Source organism: Musca vetustissima, unplaced genomic scaffold (genome assembly GCF_032173495.1).
Source record: "Musca vetustissima isolate MV318-11 ecotype Yass unplaced genomic scaffold, APGP_CSIRO_Mvet_v1 utg231977, whole genome shotgun sequence".
NCBI lineage: Eukaryota > Metazoa > Arthropoda > Insecta > Diptera > Muscidae > Musca > Musca vetustissima.
Genome location: NW_026883749.1, coordinates 1 through 23,224, shown reverse-complemented (window position 1 = coordinate 23,224; position 23,224 = coordinate 1). Strand labels below are relative to the sequence as shown.

The following is a 23,224-nucleotide window of genomic DNA, read 5'->3' as shown; positions in this document are numbered from 1 at the left end:
ATCTCTTATTACATACACCCTGCGTGGTGATGTCCACCAAGAAAAATATATATTTAGGTTTAATTATATATTTCTTTTTCCATTATCATTAATAATTGATGTTGAGTTCAAAAAAGTTTTTTAGGTTTTTTTGGTTTTTATTAACAGTCCTGGAAATAGAGAAAAAATAGAAGAAAACAAAAATAATTAGTGAAAATATTCATAGAAAAAATAGTTAGGTCTTGAACAAAAAAAAAAACACTATCGTATAGTCGGACGGGGCCGACTATATGATACCCTTCACCACCTTGGGTATATTCGACAGATGAATCCCAACAGACGTCGCATTTTTAAAGGACTAGTAGCATTTTTAAAAGGACTTTGGTGCACCATTTACCTTAAATCGGATGAAAACATATATGGAAGATATATCTAAATCTGAATCGATTTTCACGAAACTTAACACACATCATTCTAGACTCAATTCAGTACGCTATGCCAAATTTCGTGCAAATCGAAGGATATATAGGGTCTTTGGTGCACCATTTACATTAAATCGGGCGAAAATATATATGTGAGCTATATCTAAATCTGAACCGATTTTCACGAAATTTAACACACATCGTTCTGGACTTAATTCAATACACTGCCAAATTTCGTGCTAATCGAAAGATATATAGGGACTTTGGTACACCATTTACATTAAATTGGTCGAAAAAATATGTGGGAGCTATATCTAAACCTGAACCGATTTTCACGAAACTTAGCACACACCATTCTAGACTCAATAAACTACGCTGTGCCAAATTTCGTGCAAATCGAAAGATATATAGGGACTTCGGCACACCATTTACCTTAAATCGGACGAAAATATATATGGGAGCTATATCTAAATCTGAACCGATTTTCACGAAACTTAGCACACATCATTCTGTACTTAATTCACTACGATGTGCCAAATTTCGTGCAAATCGAGAGATATTTAGGGACTTTGGTGCACCATTTACCTTAAATCGGGGGAAAATATATATGGGAGCTATATCTAAATCTGAACCGATTTTCACGAAATTTAGCACACATCATTCTAGACTCAATTCAGTACACTGTACCAAATTTCGTGCAAATCGAAAGATATTTAGGGACTTTGATTCACCATTTACCTTAAATCGGATGAAAATATATATGGGAGCTATATCTAAGTCTGAATTATCACAAAATTTTGTACACATCATTCTAGACTCAATTCAGTACGCTGTGCAAAATTTCGTGCAAATCGAAAGATATTTAGGGACTTTGGTTCACCATTTACCTGAAATCGGACGAAAATATATAGGGGAGCTACATCTAAAACTGAACCGATTTTCAGGAAACCTATCACACATCCTTCTAGACCTAATTAAGTGCGCTGTGCCAAATTTCGTGCAAATCGAAAGATATATAGGGACTTGAGTGCACCATTTACCTTAAATCGGACGAATATATATATGGGAGCTATAGTGCCAAATTTCATCCAATTCGAATAATAAATGCGACCTGTACTTTGTTTACAATTGAACATGGACAGACAGACGGACGGACATGCATAAATCGACTTAGAAAGTGATTATATGCATATTCTCAAAAGGAACCATGTGCCTATCTCGTTTCCTTTTGCCTGTTACAGACATATGCACAAAGACATAAGACCCTGTACCACAGTGTGGTGAAGGGTATAAAAATATTTAAAAATCCACGCGTTATAGTAGGCCTTGAAAACAATTATTTAAAAAATCCTGATCTGGCTACATATTCAGCTTCAGATTGTACTCAAAGACACCACATTTTGTTTCTTTGCATTTGCATGCGAACACACAACCTGCTATGACAAAAACATATCCCGAAAAAGATTTTCTGTCCACAGCATCTCCCCTGCTCAATCAGCATCCGCGTAACATTCTATGGGCTTACCAGTTTTCTCGTAGCATAACTTTTAATTCATAGTCCTTTTCAGATACCTTTAGAGTTGTGCAATCTAGTTCACTTAGCGGATCGATGTTTCACGCTCCGTTTTTTAAAAGGAACTAGTTCTTTAATGTAGTTCCGTTGCTCCATATAGTTCCTTTATCCCATACAGTTCCTTTCCTTCAAATAGTTCCGACTCCTACATAGTTCCTTTGAATCACTCTCTTTCATCGTTCTTTTTTTTTTGTTCTCGGAATAGTTCCAATGAACTAGTTCGTACCGGAACTACCCAACTGTAGATACCTTAGTATATGTTTATAGGCTGCTTCGTGCTCAGAATGCGGGTCACAGTTCATTTGCGACAGTTTTTCAACTGAAAACAGTCTTGAATGGTTCGGCTGGTAAACCATCGGCGGCACCTGCTGCTGTATTGTTCTTGAGCCGATTAATTGATTTTATGACCTCATCTTGGATAGGTGGTATACACTCTATACCATCATCTCTTATTGGTTCTGGGGTATCTTCTTCTGCACCGTCACTATTTGATACTATATTTTTTTTTTTTCAAAATGCTCCTTCCAGATCCTCAACACGCTGTCTGTATCTGTCACCAGGTTTCCTTCTGCACATCCAGTCTTGAATAGTTCGGCTGGTAACCCATCGACACCTGCCGCTTTATTGCTCTTGAGCCGATTAATTGCTTTTATGACCTCATCTTGGCTAGGTGGTATACAATCTATAACATCTTCTTTTATTGATTCTGGGGTATCTTCTTCTTCACCACCACTATTTGATACCAGAAGCTTTTCAAAAAGCTCCTTCCAGATTCTCAACACGCTGTCTGTATCTGTCACCAGGTTTCCTTCTACACATCTCTACAGGAGGATGTGCCTGCACCAAAGCCTTCGGTTTGGTGTTTAACTCGTTGGTAAAATTTCCGGACTTTATTTCTGGAGTATCTTCTTCATCGTCACTATTTGATACCAGAAGTTTTTCAAAATGTTCCTCCCCGATCCTCAGCACGCTGTCTGCATGTGTCACCTGGTTTCCTTCTGCACATCTCTACAGGAGGATGTGCCTGCACCAAAGCTTTCGGTTTGGTGTTTTATCCGTTGGTAGAATTATCGGACTTCATTCTGACTCCTGTACATCTCGATTTGCTCACGCTTACGTTTTTCTTGTTCTTTCTTCTTTTATCCGGAAAACACGTTTCTCCTCTCTCTCCTTTTCTCCCGATAATTCTCCATCACGTTACGTTTTGCTACGCCGTCTGCAGGGTTGCCCTATTCTCTGCGTTTTTCACATCAGTAGCATTATGACACTCCTGATCGTACCACGGATTTCTTGCTGGTGGTTTTTGGTACCCAAGTGTTGCTTTTCCTGCCGTTTGTAGGGCAATTATCTGTCATCGTGCTTCTATACTATTATCGGGGACGATAAGTGCTTTCGTCAAGCAGTTGGGTAAGTTGAGTAGGAGTAGGCTTCTGCTATCTGTTGTGTTTACAGATTTTTGACGTCAAATTTCCGTGTTACATTAAGACGGGTGCGTACCTTGGCTGCCTCAAGGTAATGGTCCGAATCGATATTCGCTCCTCAGATCGATCGGACGTCTAAAACACTGGATGAACCCAAGTGTTGCTTTAGCTGCAGTTTTTAGGGAGTGGGCAATTCTCTGCCATTGTGCTTCTATATTATTAAGGTAAGTTGAGCAGAGTAGGCTTCTGCTACATGTTGTTTTTGCAGCTTTTCGACGTCGAGTTTCCGTGTTACATTAGATCGCACCTTTGCTGCTACATTAAGACGGGTGCGTCTTGCCGAATCGATATTCGCTCCCCGGATGGATCGGACGTCTAAAACACTGGATGAATGCCTTCCGATTTGATTTCTCGTTGTTCGATCGGGAGAAATTCAACTGGCCTTGTGATGATATATTTATTAATAATAACAGCAAGACTACTAAGTTTCTCCCCTGCCTCTACTAGGGATACGTAGTCGAGCGCAAAAGTCGACATTTCAATTTTTGCCTCTGACCAAACATTAGATTTTTAGACTTTTCGATTTTTGCTTGACTAAAAAGTCGACTTTTCGATCTTTCGATTTGGTTAAAACTGTTCAAAATCGATTTTCGACTTTTACTGACTTCTGCAAAATCGGCTAAAAATTTGATTTTTTATATGAATTCTTGTGAACAGATAAAGTAAAGTTCCGATTTTCTCATAGATCAAAAGTCGACTTCAACTTTTCAATGCAAAAAATCGATTTGTCGAAAGTCGATTTGCTTATCCCTAACCTTTACTTACTTCATTTAATGCTGTGCAAATTTGTTTCTCTTCCTTTAGTTTTGTTGTAGTTTTCTTTTCGTTTCTTGTTCTTCAATTTAGGTTATCAATTTCTCTCTCTCTGTTTCTTTCTATATCTCTCTCTATCTCTCCTTTAACAATCATAGAAATCTCCAACGGGACTCCATCATTTATTTTTTTGGACACATCCTCTCAGACAAACCATTCATCTTTTTGGGCAGCACCCACAGCATTGGCGGGATTTGCGGCCACATTATTGATCGCGATGTTTGTCTGGGACATGCCCAAATTGTTAGCGGACGTTGCTGAGAGATCTTGACCTAATTGACGAAATTTGCCAAGCACCAGATGGGACGGACTTTGGTGGCCATCTTCAAGTAGTTGAGTTGCGTGCGGAGGTACCCGTATGGTCCCGCAGGGTGATGCCAGTTTCCCGACGTTGGCGGTAGTTGGGTGTGTTCACGGCTCAGAGTACCGCCGCCGCCACCGCCTCCGGCAATGCCGTGTGTGTAATGCAGGTGTTTCGAGGAGCCATTCGTTTCGGCCGTGTGATGTACTGTGGAGAAGCCGAAGAAGAAGTTATTGTAATTGTTTATATGAATGTGTGTGTGTGAGTGTGTAACTTACATTGCATGGCCGTTGTATGCTGATTATTACCATCGTCCTGCCGCCGACACACACATATGGTTATGCCCACAATAGCGGCACTTATTATCAGCAGTATACTAACCACAATCATTACAATCCATGTCATATCCATGCCAAATACAGTGCTGGTGGTTTCATCTACGGATAAAGAGAGAAAGAGAGGGGGGAGAGAGAGGAGAGCAGAGAGGTTAACAATTTTGTTTTAAAATATTACATTTGATTAATATATGTATGCGGAGGATAGGAGAGTTGAAATGTTGGGGTTTTGAAATTGTTACACATTTTACAAATGCAATGTAGGTGTGTATGTATGTCTGTATGTGTGTGTTGGTGTGTAAATGTTATTCTGACGCTTGACTGGTTTAACGAAGTTCGACATTTCATGAAGAAGTTCATAATGTCACAGTTACTTTTTGATATCCCGATATCCTGCTGTGTGATATGTTTATTTTTCCAAATGGACATTTATTTATGGCAAATAAATGACGGATAGAATTGTGAAGAGGGTGGCGTAGGGGATGATAGATACCAAGCAACCAAGCTCTGATTAGCTTTAACGTGGCGAAGTCCAGGCTTATCATGGTCCCTCTTTCATCTCAAATGTGGACACTGACCTGCCTGGGCTGCTATTTTCATCACCCGATGAAATAATGAATATTGACGTCGAATGAACCATGAGTTGTACCAGCTGTACTTGGACATCGACATTGTTAGACGTATTGAGCTGCAGCTACTACGTTAGCATGTTGTGAGAATGGATGAAGATGCCCCAGCCCAGAAGGCATATAAAAGCGAACCAGCTGATGGTTCACGCAGAAGGCGAAGGCCACGAATACGATGGAAAGATCAAGTCGAAGACAACATTGCCGAAAATAATCTTTCAAATTGGAAAAACTGCGCAAAAGATCGACGCGCCTGGAAATCTTTTCTAAGCTCGGCTTATGGATCGAAAGTTCTGTCACAAGCCAGCTATGTAAGTAAGTAAGATGAAATAGTGAGCTTATATATGACGCGTGATCAACCATAAGAACTATAAACAAAAATGGGTTGAGGCATCGGGTTAGTTGCCCACACTCGGAAAACCCAATCTACTATGAAAAAGCAAAGAAAAAGAATACCAGACCCACCTAACGTTGACGACCCCCCACCCAAACGTATAAAGGACCACGTTCTGGGAATCTGCACTTGGAATGTGCGCACCTTGTACAGAACAGGCGCTGTGTTCGCTTTGGCGGAGGTACTCAAAGAGATACAAGCCGATATTATAGCCTTTGCAGAAAAAACGATGCAATGGGACTGGTGTAAGTAAATCAGATGATTACGCCCTGTATCGATAGCTGCCATGAAATGAGACATGAATTTGGCTGCGGATTTATGGTTAACAGGAGAATAAAAGACCTCGTCTCCAGCAGATTCACTCCAGTAGATGAGTGAATTGCTATAATCCGCTTTAAAGCGAAGTTCTTCTACATCAGTCTCATTTGCGCCCATGCTCCGACCGAAGATAAAGATGAACAGACCAAAGACTTATTTTACGAGAGCCTAGAAACAGCATATGAAAAATCGGAAGGGAAAATATCTTTGGCACCACCGTCGGAAAATTCAGCCTCCATGAAGAAACATCAGACAACGGCATGAGGTTGATTGACTTCGCGGCAGCAAAAACATGGTAGTTAGCAGCACCAGATTCAAGCATCTCGATATACACAAGGTCACTTGGATTTCTCTCGATCGAACAAAGAAAAATCAAATCGATCATGTTGTGATAGACGGAAGGCATTCATTCATGACATTAAAATTCTGGTAGGAGATTTTAATGAAAAATCGGAAGGGAAAATATCTTTGGCGTCCCACCGTCGTAAAATTCAGCCTCCATGAAGAAACATCAGACAACGGTATGAGGTTGATTGACTTCGCGCGGCCGCAAAAAACATGGTAGTTAGCAGCACCAGATTCAAGCATCTCGATATACAAAAGGCCACTTGGATTTCTCCCGATCGAACAACGAGAAATCAATTCGACGATCATGTTGTGATAGACGGAAGGCATTCATCAAGTGTTTTAGACGTCCGATCGATCCGGGGAGCGAATATCGATTCGGACCATGGCCTTGTGGCAGCCAAGGTACGCACCGTCTTAATGTAGCAGCAAAGGTGCGATCTAATGTAACACGGAAATTTGACGTCGAAAAGCTGCAAAAACCCAACAGATAGCAGAAGCCTACCCCGCTCAACTTACCCAACAGTTTGACGAAATCACTACATGTCCCGATAATAATATAGAAGCACATTGGCAGAGAATTGTCCACTCCCTACAAACTGCAGCAATAGCACCACTTGGGTACCAAAGACCACCATCAAGAAATCCGTGGTACGATCAGGAGTGTCGTAATGCTACTGATATGAAAAACGCAGGGTATAGGGCAATCCTGAGGAAAGTAATTTTACCAATACCGCGTAAAACACCAAACCGAAGGCTTTGGTGCAGGCACATCCACGTGTAGAGATGTGCAGAAGGAAACCTGGTGAGATATACTGACAGCGTGTTGAGGATCTGGATAGAGCTTCTGGTATCAAATAGTGGCGGTAAAGAAGATACCCCAGAACCAATAAGAGATGATGGTATAGAGTGTATACCACCTAGCCGCGTATAAATTGGAGAGCTCGTGGTTCATTCGACGCCGATATTCACCGTCGACGCAGATCGGCCCGTAGATCTTTCGGAGAATTTTACTTTCAAACACCCCAAGAGCTGTCTCATCTGCTTGCGCAAGTACCCATGCTTCTGATCCATATAATAGAACGGGTAGTATCAGCGTCTTGTAAAGTTTGAGTTTGGTCTGGCGGGAGATGGCCTTGTTTCTAAACTGGTTATTTAGATCATAGTAGCATCTGTTGGCCATCACAATCCTTCTCCGAATTTCAATACTGATGTCATTCGTTTTGTTTCTGGCGGTACCAAGGTATATAATATCTTTGACTACTTCGAAGCTGTAGTTCTCAAGTTCCACAGTTGGTCCGATTTTACTGGACGTCTTGCACGTTGATACCATTAGCTTGGTCTTCTCGCCGGTTAATACCAGTCCCACAACTTTGGCAGACTCCTTCTCAATTTGTTCAAATGTGGCAGTTACCGCTCGCAATGTTCGACCCATTATATCGATGTCATCGGTGGCGTAGGCGAGTAACATGTGTTGTTTGGTGTACAGGTTGCCTTTCTGTTCACCTTTGCGTCTCGTATGACCTTTTTCAGCAGGATGTTAAAAAGATCACACGACAAACTGTCACCTTGTCTGAATCCTCATTCGGTATTGAAGGGCTCCGATAGGTCCTTTCCTACTTTAACTGCTGACCTTGTGCCAAGGTTATCCTGCATAGCCGTATTAATTTTGCAGGAATGCCCAACGTAGACATGGCTTTAAACACCTCTGAACGGATAGGACTGTCGCGAATGCGGCTTTATAGTCGTCGAATAGGTGGTATGTGTAGATGTGTTTTTCGTGGGTCTTTTCCAGGATTTGGCGCAGAGTGAAGATCTGGTCAATGGTGGATTTGCCACTTCTGAAGCCGCATTGGTATGGTCCAATGATGTCATTGACCATTGGCTTCAATCGTTCACACAGCACACTGGATGTCACTTTATATGCGATGGGAAGGAGACTTATTCCTTTATAGTTGGCACATATCGTCTTGTCTCCTTTTTGTGCACGGGACACAGGATGCTGAGGTTCCAATCATTGCGCATGCATTCATCTACCCAAATTGTACTAATCAGCTGGTGCATGCTCCTGACCAGCATCTGGCCACCAGTCTTGAATAGTTCGGCTGGTAACCCATCGGCTGCTTTGCTTTTCTTGAGCCGATTAATTAATTTTACGACCTCATCTTGGCTAGGTGGTATACACTCTATACCATCATCTCTTATTGGTTCCGACCCTATAAAGTATATATATATATATATATATATATACTCTTGATTAGCGTAAAATTCGATGAAGATTTAGCCATGTCCGTCTGTCTGTTTGTATTCACTCTAGCCACTAAACGAATTTGTTTTTATAGAGAGTCGTACTTTGTCTGCAAGTAGGACAAGTTTGAAGATGGGATATATCGGTCCACGTTTAGGCAGCGCTCCCATATAAGGGCCACACCAATTTTCGGTATTTTTAGGGTTTTTGAGCGAGTTTTTTTTTTTAACTGGGGTACCAAATATCCTCACTAAAAATTATAAATATAGGTATCAGTAGCCTAAAGGCTGGGGGTAGATACAAATATCCTCTACTATAAGCCTTCAAAAAATTTGTAAAAAAATGAACGGCTCCTTAGTAAAAATATATCCTCTTTCGGATATTTTTGTCTCCCAATTTCGTGCCACATCTAAAAACTACATCGCTCACCCCATCGCATAGTGAAAGTTTCATCCAAATATCTCCATTCATCGCCGAGTTATGGCCATTTGAAATTGATCGTGTGTCAAAATATAGCTGCTACACGATTCTGTTGGCCTGGTACGGCAAATGGGAAAATTGATGAAATTGTATGTCCACAAAACCCGAAAATGCCGGATGCGTTGCCAATTAGTTTACTTTATGTTTCCATGTTGGTTGGCGTTATTCTGAGCATACTTTCAGGCGTTTCACAAAAAACCGAAAAATGCATGATGCGTTGCCACATTGTTTTTCGGTATTTGTGTAACGCCTAAAAGTATGCCCAGAATTTCGCCAACTAACATGGACACACACACAGCAAACTATTTGGCAACGCATCCGGCATTTTTCGGTTTTGTGGACTTGCAATTTCATCAATTTTCCCATTTGCCGTACCAGGCGAACAGAATCGTGTAGCAGCTATATTTTGACACACGATCAATTTCAAATGGCCATAACTCGGCGATGAATGGAGATATTTGAATAAAATTTTCACTATTCGATCGGGGGAGTAATGCAGTTTTACTGTGTAGCAATAAAGTGCAAGTCGAAAATATTCGAAGGAGGGTTTTTCTAATTTGTTACTAAAAATACCACGGGTGGATGGGTTCTTAAAGGAAATGTTCACGTAGCGGTAGGAGGGTAGCACTTTTAGCACTATTAGTGCTAGTTTTAGCACTTTTTAAACTCGTTTAGCACCAAAAAAATTGATCTAGCACCTAGCATCTTTTTTAGCATTTTTTTTTATTTTTTTCTGGATATTTTCAAAATTGTCCGTCTATTTGGTTTTATACCAAAAATTTTTGCCGTTTTTCGATTTTTTTTATGTTTCACGATATGAGTTTTATTTTAAATGTTAAAGAAGTGTCAGTAAATCTGTTAACAAGTAAAAAAAATCCCGACCCGGCCGAACTTGTTATAAACACCATGTTAAAACACCACCCTGCACCACATGGTGTTTATTAAAATTTTCTTAAAACATGGTTCGGTACCCCATATGGTGACTGTGACATTGTCTGGTATTAGGTTGTTTATTTGAAAAAAATAAAATCATGAGGACGGAAATTTTATATGGAGTATATAATCAAATATAGAAATTATCCGCATAAATATTTTCTAACCTAACAGAGCCCAGAGAATACGGCTAAACCCATCAAAATACCGAAAATAGGTCGATACTTTAAGTCAGCCTCCAAAAAACGCGCAATTTGACATTATAATATATTCTATTAAAAAACGTCCCCGGTCGCTCTCTGGAGGCTATCCGGAAACACGGTCCAATATTCATAATTCTTGGTATGGAGATTTCCTGCCTAATGAGAATCAATAATATAAAAATTGAAACCACTTCGGTTGAATAATATGCCTGAAGTCACCAAACCACCGAATAATTGAGATACCACTCTATACCAAAACGTGGATCCATATTGATAATTTTTGGGTAGACAGTTTTTATATACCCTCAGTTTTTATATACCAAAATGTGCCTCATTGAAATATTGATTTCCGAAAATTTGGAGTCTATTTACGCATGTCCGTCCATTGTCCGTCTGTCTGTCTGGTTGCTGCGCACGATAACTCTCCAAGGGAATAATCGATTTCATCAAAATTTTGCACATCTTAATATTTCTTCCAAACTTAGTTTAAGTTCGAAGATGGTGAGTATCGGCCGACTCCTTCTGGTACCTCAACCACAAAATTGTCAAAATTTGCTAAAAATTAATTTCATAATAACATGCAAACTGACCGATTTTAATGAGATTTTGTACAACCTATTATCTTTAACAAGCCCAGATTAAGTATGAAGATGGCACCCATTGGTCCACTTCTTCTGGTTCCTCCGCCACAGAGGGTCAAAATTTTCTATATTAGTAAATCCAATATCAGGCAAACTTTGTACAACCTATTATCTTCATCGAGTCAAGGTCAAGAAGGAAGATGGCTCCCATTGGTCCACTCCTTCTGGCACCTCCCCCACAAAGGGCGCACATTTTCAATATTTATAAATTCAATATCAGGCGAATGGAATGTCCCATTTGAAGCTAACTTTGCACAACCTATTTTCCTTACGAAGTCTAGTTTAATTTCGAAGATGGGACCCATTGGTCCGCTCCTTGCGGCGAATTAGTATTGCATTTGTATATTATCTATACGAACCCTATATCAATTCCGAACCCATTTGTTTATAAAATTTTATCAACATTCAATCCGAAACCTCTTTGATAAAACATATTTCTTATATAAATCTAATAATAAAATCTGGTGTGATAATTCCGAAGACCTCCGCAAGCCATAGGTTGGGGGCTATATATCTGTCGGCAACACCGACTGACACTTTTTTACATTACATTATTACGAATGTCCTAAACTTTCTACATAGCCCAATCCTACTCTCCGACAGTGATCCTAACTTCAAATTTCCAGATTCTAGCTCTATCGGTTTACTCAAATCCACATTTGGTACTATTTTGAAACTGTAACCCAAACTGTAACCCTAACTCCAAAATTCAGGATTCCAGCTGTATTGATGATGATCCTGACTTCAAATTTCATGATTCTAGCTCTATTGGTTCACCTTAAATTCAAATTGTACCAAATTTAGTACCATTTAGTACGAATTTCAAAAACTTCCATCTTAACCCAAACCAACACCCCAAAATCTAAATTTCAGGATTACAACTCTAAATCTAAATTTCAGGATTACAACTCTATCGGTTCACCCACAATTCAAATTGTACCAAATTTAGTACACAGTGGTACGAATTTCCAATACTTCCTACTTAACTCCAATCCAACACCCCCACAGTGATCCTAAATCCAAGTTTCATTATTCCAATTCCATCGGTTCACCCACAATTTAAATTGTACCAAATTTAGTACACATTTTTAAAACTCCCTACATATCTCAATCTTACACCTCAAAAATGATCCTGACTCCAAATTTCATGATTCTAGCTCAATTGGTTCACCTAAAATTCATAATGTACCAAATTTAGTACCATTTAGTACTCATAAGTAATAATGTCTTAAACTGAGTCCTGACCGCAATCCTACACCCCTACAGTGATCCTGGCTCCAAATTTTATGGTTCCCGCTCTATCGGTTCACCCAAATCCAAATTGTCGCAATTATAGTACGATTTAGTACTTTTCGTACACATAAGTAACAAATTTCCAAAACTACGTACATATCCCAATCCTATACTACGACGGTAATGTTAATATCAATTTTCAGGTTTCCAGCTCGATTTGTACCTCTAAATTAAATTTGTACCAAATATAGTACCATATAGTACTTTTCGTACACATGAGTACACAGTTTCAAAATCATCGACCTTATATCGACCCTACTTCCCAACCCTGATTCGCATTTCAAATTCCAAGTTTTTAGCTCTATCCGTTCACATGCTACAGAATTGTACCAAACTTAGTACATTTACGTACTTTTCGGATAGTTAGAGTTCGAATTTCCAAAAACCCTTTAGTGCATCTATCCGACACTCCATCATCGACCATCAAACTAAATTTGAGAGTTCTAGCTCCACCGGTTCGCCAAATACAAATGGCATCACATTTAGTACATTTTAGTACTTTTCGTACCGTTCTAGTACGAATTTCCAAAAACCCAGCCTTATCTGTCACATTTGGACCAAGAATGACCCTCACCCAAAATTTCAAGATTCTAGCTTCAGCCGTTTCGTCTGGGCGTTGATGAATCGTTAAATCAGTCAGTCAGTCAATCAGTCAATCAATCGGTCAGTCAATCACTTTACTCTTTTATTAGCATAGATTATTAGCTATAATCGAAATTAATTTTATAAACTTTTTAGCACTTTTATTTGGCATTTTTTTTTTAAATTTTTTAGCACTTTCTAGCATTTTTTTTAAACAAATAAAAATAATTGATTTTTTTAACAGCACTGCCATATGTTTTGATACAAAATTCTCATTGAAATTTGGTAGCACTGTTGATTTTTACCTAAAATATGGCAACTCAATTGAGAGCAAGAGAGCAATTTTGTGTATGACGCTGAGCAAAAATGAATAAAATCTATTCTAGCGTCATGCCGCTAGACGCGAACGTCAGCCGTCGCGATTTCCCGTTGCCAATAAAGCGGTGTACACACTATCATTTTTGACTGTCAACTTTTTTATCGATTACTGACTGTCCAACAACCATAACTATTTTTGTGGTTGCCTGATGACAAACATGTGAGGCAAAATTTGGGCAAGAGTGCCATTCAAAAATGCTAGTGTGTACACCGCATAAGAAACACACGGCAAACGACTGTCGCTGACTCTAGACTCTATGGTTGCGTTTAGACTCTTACGCGTCATCCCCCAAAAAAATTTACTTTAAAAACATTTTTACATAATTGCATTTAATGTTTATATATCGTTTACACATGACATACAATTCATAAATGAAAAAAAAAATGTGCGAGAGAGAGAGAGAGAAAGTTCATAATTTGCGAATGCGAACAGTTGATAAAATTGATAATTTTTTTCTCCTCCTTCATGTAGAAAAACAAAACAAACACTCTTTGCAGATAATTATCCATATAATTTGGTATACAATTAATAAAGCATTTATGTTTGTATACAAAATTTTTTTAATTGTAGAACAGAAAAAAAAAACAAAAACACATTACAAACGAGAAAGATGAGCGCCCGCAGATAATTTGTACAACGCTACGCTTGTACGCGCTGATTATGACACACCAGTTTGATAACAAAAAAATTAAATGAAAATAAAATAATAAAAAATATACAAACACATAAATAAAAAAAAGCAAGATAAAATAACAATAAAAAAATGTTCTACATACATATATATAAACAATTAAAATGAGTGTGAAAAAAATGAAAATGAAGTGAAATCAGATATGTGTGAGAATGTAATTCAACTACAATAGACTGTCGTTGTTGTAATTTTATTTTTAATAATCCTCAGTAATGGAATTTTGTTTTTCACTTAAATGGAAGTGTACAATAGTAAATTTATATACATATGTATATGAATATTACTTGTATATACCTACATGCTAATGTACTTATCATGCACGTCACAAAAATATATATCTCTGCCATAACTATTTCAATTAAATTTACCTAGGAAAAAGTTCACAGTAACATGCAATGGAATAGTTGCGTTATTATGCCATTTGCCGTACGTTAGTATACAAGATAGTTCATTTAATGGTGAATTGCCCAATCATAAAATTGGGCACCACTAACAGCTGATTATCACATTAAATGTTAAAATTCATCATTTTGAATAAAAGAACATTTAGATTTATTTAATCTAGTCGATCCAGATATATGTCTTATAGATAATTTTAGATGTATTGCGAAGTTAAGTGTCATACCTAAACTTTTTGAACTATTAGTTTCACGTAGAATATCACATTTTATAAGAAGCATTATTTCCCCTTTTCAACACGGTTTTATGAAAGGCAGATCTACTACTTCTAATCTTCTTGAATTTATATGTCATGTTCATAATGGCTTTGCAAATAAACAACAAATTGATGTTATTTATACAGACTTCAGTAAAGCTTTCGATACTGTAGTTCAAAAGCTATTGCTGCATAAACTTAATGTTATTGGGTTCTCGTCAATTCTTTTAAGCTGGATTTTATCCTATTTAGAGGATCGTACCCAAAAAGGTTTTGTTCAGTGATTCCTTTTCTAAAGATATTATTGTTTCCTCTGGAGTTTCGCAAGGAAGTCAGTTGGGTCCGTTATTGTTTGTTCTTTATCTAAATGATCTTCCGAATTTCATTCCTTATTCCAAAATACTAAAGTATGCAGATGATGTCAAGCTGTTTTCGCATACAAATACACGTAATTCAGTTTATTTACAGTACGATTTACACCCTTTAACTGGTGCAGTGCAAATGGAATGTCTCTTAATTTTAAAAATGCAAGAAATTGTCTTTATTCAGTTCACATCCAATACAATCTGACTACTTTATAGGGTCATACAAACTGGACAATGTGGATTCTTTCTCTGATCTTGGCGTCAACGAAAAAAAGATATAAATTCCGTAGCGTATATACATGTCAAATTAAATCAAGTGGATTTACACCAATAACATTTAAATGATGTATAGGCTATGGAATTGAAATGTGTGAAATCAAGTGGTTTTCGTAGTCTAAACATCATATAAGGCTACTCAGATTAGGAAAAAAATCATCTGTTTGCTAACAATATATCATTTTTTTAATTAAACAATTTTATAAATTTGCCATTGGTCGTACGTTAATAAACAAAAATGTTTATTAAATGGCCACTTGCCCAATTGTAAGATCGGCTGATTATCACATCAATTGTCAAAATTCATTATTGTCAATCAAATAAAGTTTAGAGTTAAGAAATCTACTCGATAACTTATATAAATTTCATAGTGTATACATATGTCAAATAAAATCAAGAGGATTTACACCAATAGCATTTACATGATGTATAGGTCATTAAATTGACCTTTTCAATCGAATGAATTTCCTAGTCTAAACGTTCATATGAATCAGCTGTTCCTCAAGTTTGGGTCCAAGCATAATGCAATAATAAGGCGATGTGTATGACAACAAAAACATCTGTTTTTTATTCGACCACCTGACAAATTTTATCTCGTAATAATTCTCATGGTTGGCAACATTGCATTCCAAGCTTACACTTGATGTATAGGTTATGAAAATGGCAGGTGAAATCGGATTTCGTAGTTTAAATTCGCCAATATAAGGCTACTCAGGAGAATCAGCTGTTTCTCAAGCTTTATTCAATAATAAAGTTATGTATCAAACAAAAACATCTGTAAAATTTTATCTAATTATAGTTCTCGAATTTAACCACGATGCAAAAACCTTTTTTTCCCGACCATCTGTCAAATTTTGCCATATAATATTTCACATGGTTGGCAAAATTGCACATCGAATTCAAGTAGAAATTACCCACTTTGACAGTTAATCAAGACATCAGCTGCGCTAAATGGACTACCTATTCATTGTGCCATGGTTGTATTATTATGCCATTTGCCGTACGTTAGTATACAAGAGTGTTTTAGTCAAAAGGTCAATTGCCAAATTGTAAGGATGCATATGAAGATCAGCTGATTAACAGATCAGATGTTACAGTTTATTATTAGAATTTAAATTTTTTCAATATAAAAACCTAAGTAATTGGTCTATACGCCAAAGAAGAGTTAGTTTTATATAGAAAGATTATAAAAAAGTACACGAAGAAATACTTTTTAATCATGGCACAATTATTTGGCCTCCTAAGAAGAACAGCTGATTCCCCCATAGAGCTGTCAAAATTGACTGTTTTTTGAATTAATCCCATGAAATACTACAAATAGAAGATTTTTTAATTGTAGAACAATTTAAAGAGATATTTATTAAAAAAGTAACACAAAACATATATATATATAATATTGGAAAATTACACCGGCCCGCAGCTATGATAGATTTTCAACGGTGTCTGTAAAAAAATAATAATAATAAATAATAAAGAGAAAATAAATTATAAGGAATACAAATGATCGAAATAATAAATAGAAAATAAAATATAAAATCCAATGAACGGAGCTACAATATTTCGCGATATATGCAATTAGAGGTTGAAAAGAAAGGTATTGACAAAAGTTATTTTAATAATCTAAGCCTTCGGTAAGGCCATGGTATAATAAAGAAGGTAGCCTCATGCACTCATATGTTCAAAATTTTTTCTTACTGTAACTTCATTGTCAAAAATTATGATTTGCATTGCCTCCTTAGTTATGTACGTACTGCTGATGGCCAAATAAAAAAACTTCTCATAGTGTAAACATTTTTTAAATGATCAAAACCCGGAAATTTTATTATATGGGGATTTGGTATTTATAAAGTCTATCTTCGAGCCTGACTGCAAACATGGACACAGGAGGGACAACCGATCATGACTAAATCGTAGTTGTGGATTATACTAATATTAAATAAATGGTTGGCAACATTGCATTGCCAGCATGATGTATAGCAGATGGAATTGACATTTGAAATCGAATGGATTACGTAGTCTAAACGCCATATAAGCCTATTCAGAAAAAAACAGCTGTTCCAAGCATGATGCAATAATGTAAGGTGATGTGTATCAAAACAAAAACATATGTTATTTTTATTCGACCATCTGTCAAATTTTTCCATATAATATTTCAAATGGTTGGCAACATTGCACATCGAATTCAAGTAGAAATTACGCACTTTGACAATTAATCAAGACATCAGCTGATCTAAATAGACTACCTATTCATTGTGCCATGCAATAATGTAAGGTGATGTGTATCAAACAAAAACATATGTTTTTTTTTTATTCGACCATCTGTCAAATTTTATCTAGTTATATTTCTCATGGTTGGCAGCACTGCTTTGCACGTCGAATTTAACCATGATGCAATAAGAAGATGATGTATCAAAACAAAAACCTTTCTTTTTGTCTCGACCATATGTCAAAATTTTCCTTATAATATTTCACATGGTTAGCAACATTGCACATCGAATTCAAGTAGAAATTACCCACTTTGACAGTTAATCGAGTCATCAGCTGTGCTAAATGGACTACCTATTTATTGTGCCATAAATTCAACTATGCACTTTGACAGTTAATTGCATAGTCAGCTGGGCTAAAGGGAGTACCTATTTATCCAAGATACAACATGAGGGGTAAAATTAAGTAAAACAAGACCTTGAAAGAAATATATTTATTGGTTTATTTTTGAACAAAATAAAAAAAAAAATAGTAAATTCTTGAGCATGTAAATATACTTCAGTTGATATTCAGTCTTTTTCACTTGGCATTTATTCAAAGGAAGTGACAATATAAATAGGGTATTTTATTTAAAAAAATGCCAGAATTAATTGAAATGTTCTTCTTCCTGCAGCTATGGCTAATTTTCTACTATGTCTGTAAAAAAAAACGAAATAAAATAATAAGAAACAAATTATAAAAATAAATGAATGAAATAAATGAAAATAAATTATAAGCAAAATAAGTGATTAAAAATAAAAAAGAAAAATAATAAATCAAATTATTTTAAATCAAATTATTTATATTGTATTTAATAATTATTTACTTTATTACCATTAATAATTTTAATATTTTTTATTATTTCTTTAATTAACAACGAATAAAAAATATATTGAATTAAAGAAGGAGTTCACAAAAAGGAACTTAAGAACTGAACCTAGTTCCTATCGTTCCTTTATTGGAATAGTTCCAATGATGATGATTTGCTCTGGAAGGATACAACTCTAAACAGAACAAATATTCTATTAACACATTAGAGGGCTTCGAAAAAAATTAGTTCGGTAGGCTGGGTGCTTCCCTATAAAGTGTGTCGCACCATAATAAAAGTGTCGTCTTCGAACGGCTTAAAAAATTACAAAATGGCGCTGTGTCAAGCTTTCGCTTAAATTGCCTCGTGTTGTATCTATCGAACTTAGCGAAAAATATAAAAAATCTCGTTACATATGGTGTATGGTCCTATACCTTATATTCTAATAAAAAGTGGACTAGCTAGAGGAGGGCCTGCCTTCAGGTTTTAAAGAGAAAAAAATAAAAACGTGTAATTAATTTTCTCCTTCTATACTTTCAGATAATATCTTGATCAATCGGCCATAATTCACCCTGACGTATTTGCATTTAAAGTTATCTATTCATAAATAGATTTGGGCCAAAAGGAAATTACGCCAAAATCTGGAACAGATGCGGAAGCTACATACCAATTTCCCCTTTCCAAACACCCTTTGGGAAATCACTGGAAGATTTTGTTCTGCGTATTAAACGGGTTATTGGCGAAAGGAGTATCATTTGTGACTATTACTTTAGATTTGGAGGAAAGCACTTCAGAACCTTAGGTAAAAAATCTGGAGCTGATGCTACTCTATGCGGAAGCTATATACTAATTTCCCTACTATCACCCTTTGGGAAATTACTGGAGCATTTTATTCTGTCACACATCAACCATGCTCTGGAGGAAAGGAGAATCCTTGGAGACATTTACTTTGGATTTCAAGCAAGGCACTCAACAACTCATAAACTGACAGCGTTCTCAACATATGTCATCGAAGGTTTCAAATTGAATGAGGGAACCATTGCAACTGGCTTCGACTTCGCCAAAGCCTTTGATACAGTATGGTAGCACGACACTCTTTACAAAATGCTAACGTTCGGATTCGATCAGAAAACTTCATGAAAAGCCGACTTAGCGATTTCCTCAAAGATCAAAAGTCGGCTTCGACTTTGATATTTTTCAATACAAAAGGTCGATTAATCGATGTACATATCCCTATTTGAGGGATCACTACTGGGACCGGTTCTGATAACTGATGCTATCATGTTCTGAGGATGTGTTACTGGCAATAGGAGAACGCTTAGGAAGCACTGAGAAAATAGAGGATGAATGTGTATATGGAAACACATCACAACTACTTCAACAAATCGGAACTCAAACTCATTGTTGGAAAATGTGTATCGGTGGTTTTCAAGGTCAAACCCAAGACTACTGCAAAGAGCTTCCGCAAACTACATTCCAACTATATAAGTTGAAAATGAATACATAGGAGTATCTCTAAATGAATGAAGTATCTCGAAATTATTCTATCCTGCTATGGAAGGCAATAAAAATAAACTTCGACTACCAAAGGCTATTTCGAATAAAAGCAGGACTTTATTTTGTCTTTCTTACTGATATAGAAGAAAGTGATATAATCCAGCATAACCTACTCTTTTGCTGCATGGGGACCGTTCAAGTATTACCTAAGCAGATTTATTGCAATTATTTATTCCCCCGCGCTTCTTGTCATCAAAAGTAAGTATAGGTCTTAACCCAAAATAAGCAAAAGCGATCAAAAATAAGCAAAGCAATGACCCCCATCGACAGATCAAAATGGAAAGGATTAGAATGTGCGAAAAAAATATATAGGCATCATGCATGGCAATGAGGGCCATACTGGATGAAAACGGAAATTGTAGACGCTTACCCAAACAGGAACATCTACAATGCCATCGATTTCAACCGGATCGACTATTGCATCGAAGGCCGAAAAAATGAACTTAGCCCATCAAACGCTTCTTCGAATACGAGAAGGACTTTCTTCGGAGGTAAAATTACTGAACAACGTCTGGCAATATTCGCCGGAATGAGGCCCAGACTGGATTACGAATGGGACTTTCTTCGGAGGCAATTTCGCTGATATAGAAGCAAGTGATACGATCCATAATCACCTACTCTTTTGATGTGTGGACAGACAATAGTCAGCCCAAATGGAAAAGATTATGATATGGAAAATGAATACATTGGAATAATGCATGGGAATAAGGACCAGATTGGATAACAACGGAATCTGAAAACGTTCAACCAGGAGGAACATCTCCAATGTCATCGATTTCAATCGGATCGATGTCTACATGGAAAAATATGACCATAATTTCCTGGAAAGACGCCAACTACTCCACTCCCTCCTTAGAAGGAAACTCCTGCCCCTTGCAGCTTTTGAAAAACATGTTCAGGGTTTGATTAGGCCTTAGAGAAGTATTTAGACGATGAAATCTACGACTTTTGTATGTCCTTAGAGGAACTAAACATATATTTAAAAAATTCCCCGCCTTACAATCCACATTTTGACAATTTCAACTAAAGTCAGACCTACTAATGGCAAACACCGCTACAAATTCTGGACCATCAATGGAAGTTTCGCGAGAAGCTGTGAAAGTTCCTCCTCCGTTCCGACTACGCAAGATTCGACAAAATTCCATACCATTGTCGCATCGATTGAAAGCAGTATTTTGGAGAAGGCAATCAAACATCATCGTCGATCCTCCTGCGAAAAACATGTACGACACGCTTAAGGGAAAACTTATTGGTAGTTTCTCGGATTCAGAGGAGAAGCGTCTCAAGAAGCTTTTGACGAACGTTGAACGTGGAGACAAGAAGCCTTCAGAATTATTGTCTGAAATGCGGTGTTTGCCTCAAGGTAAGGTTTCAAAGGACATTTGGAAGCTGTTGTGGATGCAGCGACTTCCTTCACAAATGAAAGCAATATTGCCAGTTAGTGAAGACCGGCTTGGCAAATTGTCAACGATGTCCGATAAGATTGCGGATATCAGTGAATCAGATGTGTGCAGCTTGGAGGTCCCCGAAAAAAAATTATTTAAAAAATCCACGCCTATGGAGGTCCCCGAAAAAAAATCTTTAAAAAATCCACACCTTATGGAAGTCTCCGAAAAAAAATCTTTAAAAAATCCACGCCTTATGGAAGTCTCCGAAAAAAATTCTTTAAAAAATCCACGCCTATGGAGGTCCCCGAAAAAAATTATTTAAAAAATCCACGCCTATGGAGGTCCCCGAAAAAAATTATTTAAAAAATCCACGCCTATGGAGGTCCCCGAAAAAAATTATTTAAAAAATCCACGCCTTATGGAAGTCCCCGAAAAAAATTATTTAAAAAATCCACGCCTTATGGAAGTCCCCGAAAAAAATTATTTCAAAAATCCACGCCTATGGAGGTCCCCGAAAAAAATTATTTAAAAAATCCACGCCTTATGGAAGTCCCCGAAAAAAATTATTTCAAAAATCCACGCCTATGGAGGTCCCCGAAAAAAATTATTTAAAAAATCCACGCCTATGGAGGTCCCCGAAAAAAATTATTTAAAAAATCCACGCCTATGGAGGTCCCCGAAAAAAATTATTTAAAAAATCCACGCCTTATAAAAGTCTCCGAAAATTTTTTTTAAAAAATCCACGCCTTATGGAAGTCTCCGAAAAAAATTATTTAAAAAATCCACGCCTTATGGAAGTCCCCGAAAATGTTCTTTTTAAAAATCCACGCCTTATAGAAGGCATAGAAATTTTCTTTTTAAAAATCCAGGCTTTCTGTAAGGCTTTGAAAAAAAACATATTTAAAAAATCCCCGCCTTCTGTTTTCTCCCAGTGTACCGACCGCCACATTTATCAACCCGTAATAAGATTAACACAGCAACACATTCAATTACCGAGTCATAAATCGCAACGTTGGCTATTTACTATCATTATTATTGATATCAGCTGGCCTACCCCTACCCCGAACGTTGCCATCCTGGCGTGTAGAAGGACATTCAATTCCTACCCAGCCAGGTCATTACTACAATCATTACCAACTAAATTACTGGACTCAAAACAGCGACCAGTTAGCAAGCAGAGTTATTTAAAATATTACCCAGCACGACCAATCCCCGCCCACCCACACATTGCCGGACAATATCTATCACCCCATGCCTGTTATCATCACTTCCTTGCCAAAGTCACCCATTGTACAGCAGACGAAGGATACAAGGAATAAATTTAACAAAATTACCCGACGAACGGAGGGCCCACCGTGATATATGACGATATAATATACTGACTTCGATAGAGGAAAAATTATATATGTGGGTGTGTGTACGTATGTAAAAATGTGGGTGTAGAGGTGTCTCTCTGTGTGTGAGGGTGTTTGTATGTATTTTACTTACTTTGGCATAAATTATGCACCGATTCGTCGGAGTTATCGCTGCAATGATTAATGCCATCGCACAGTAGATCGGGATTTATGCAAAAACCATTCGATTCACAGGTGAAATCTTTGCATGTATGCTCTGTAAGGGAGAGTGGGGAGAGAGAGAAAAGAGAAAATGGAGAAAAAAATAGAGGTAATAAAACAAATGTTAAGTTAAATGAATTAGAAGTTGCGAACAAGAGAACCAGCGAATATATATTGCCGGTTTTCATGTTCGGCTTCTGATGTTTTTGGTTAGCAATAATTCAACAAAAGGCAACAGCAACAACATTTTTTTCTATATTCCGCCATGATTATAAATTTATAGAGATAGCTGAAACTGTTGAAAACGAAGTTAAGAATGTGTTATTTCCGTTTGAGGG

The 23,224-nt window shown here is 37.2% G+C and overlaps 1 protein-coding gene across 1 annotated transcript; it reads right to left on the bottom strand.

Annotated features, from left to right (window-relative positions):
- Nucleotides 1-4,415: 4,415 nt before the first annotated feature.
- LOC133330777 (uncharacterized) lies at nt 4,416-22,941 on the bottom strand (the record flags this gene model as incomplete). The annotated part of the gene is made up of 3 exons (XM_061539187.1): nt 4,416-4,776; nt 4,848-5,006; nt 22,819-22,941. Coding segments are annotated over 3 exons (518 nt in total), but the record flags the coding sequence as incomplete, so codon positions are not given.
- Between the last annotated feature and the right edge of the window lie 283 nt (nt 22,942-23,224).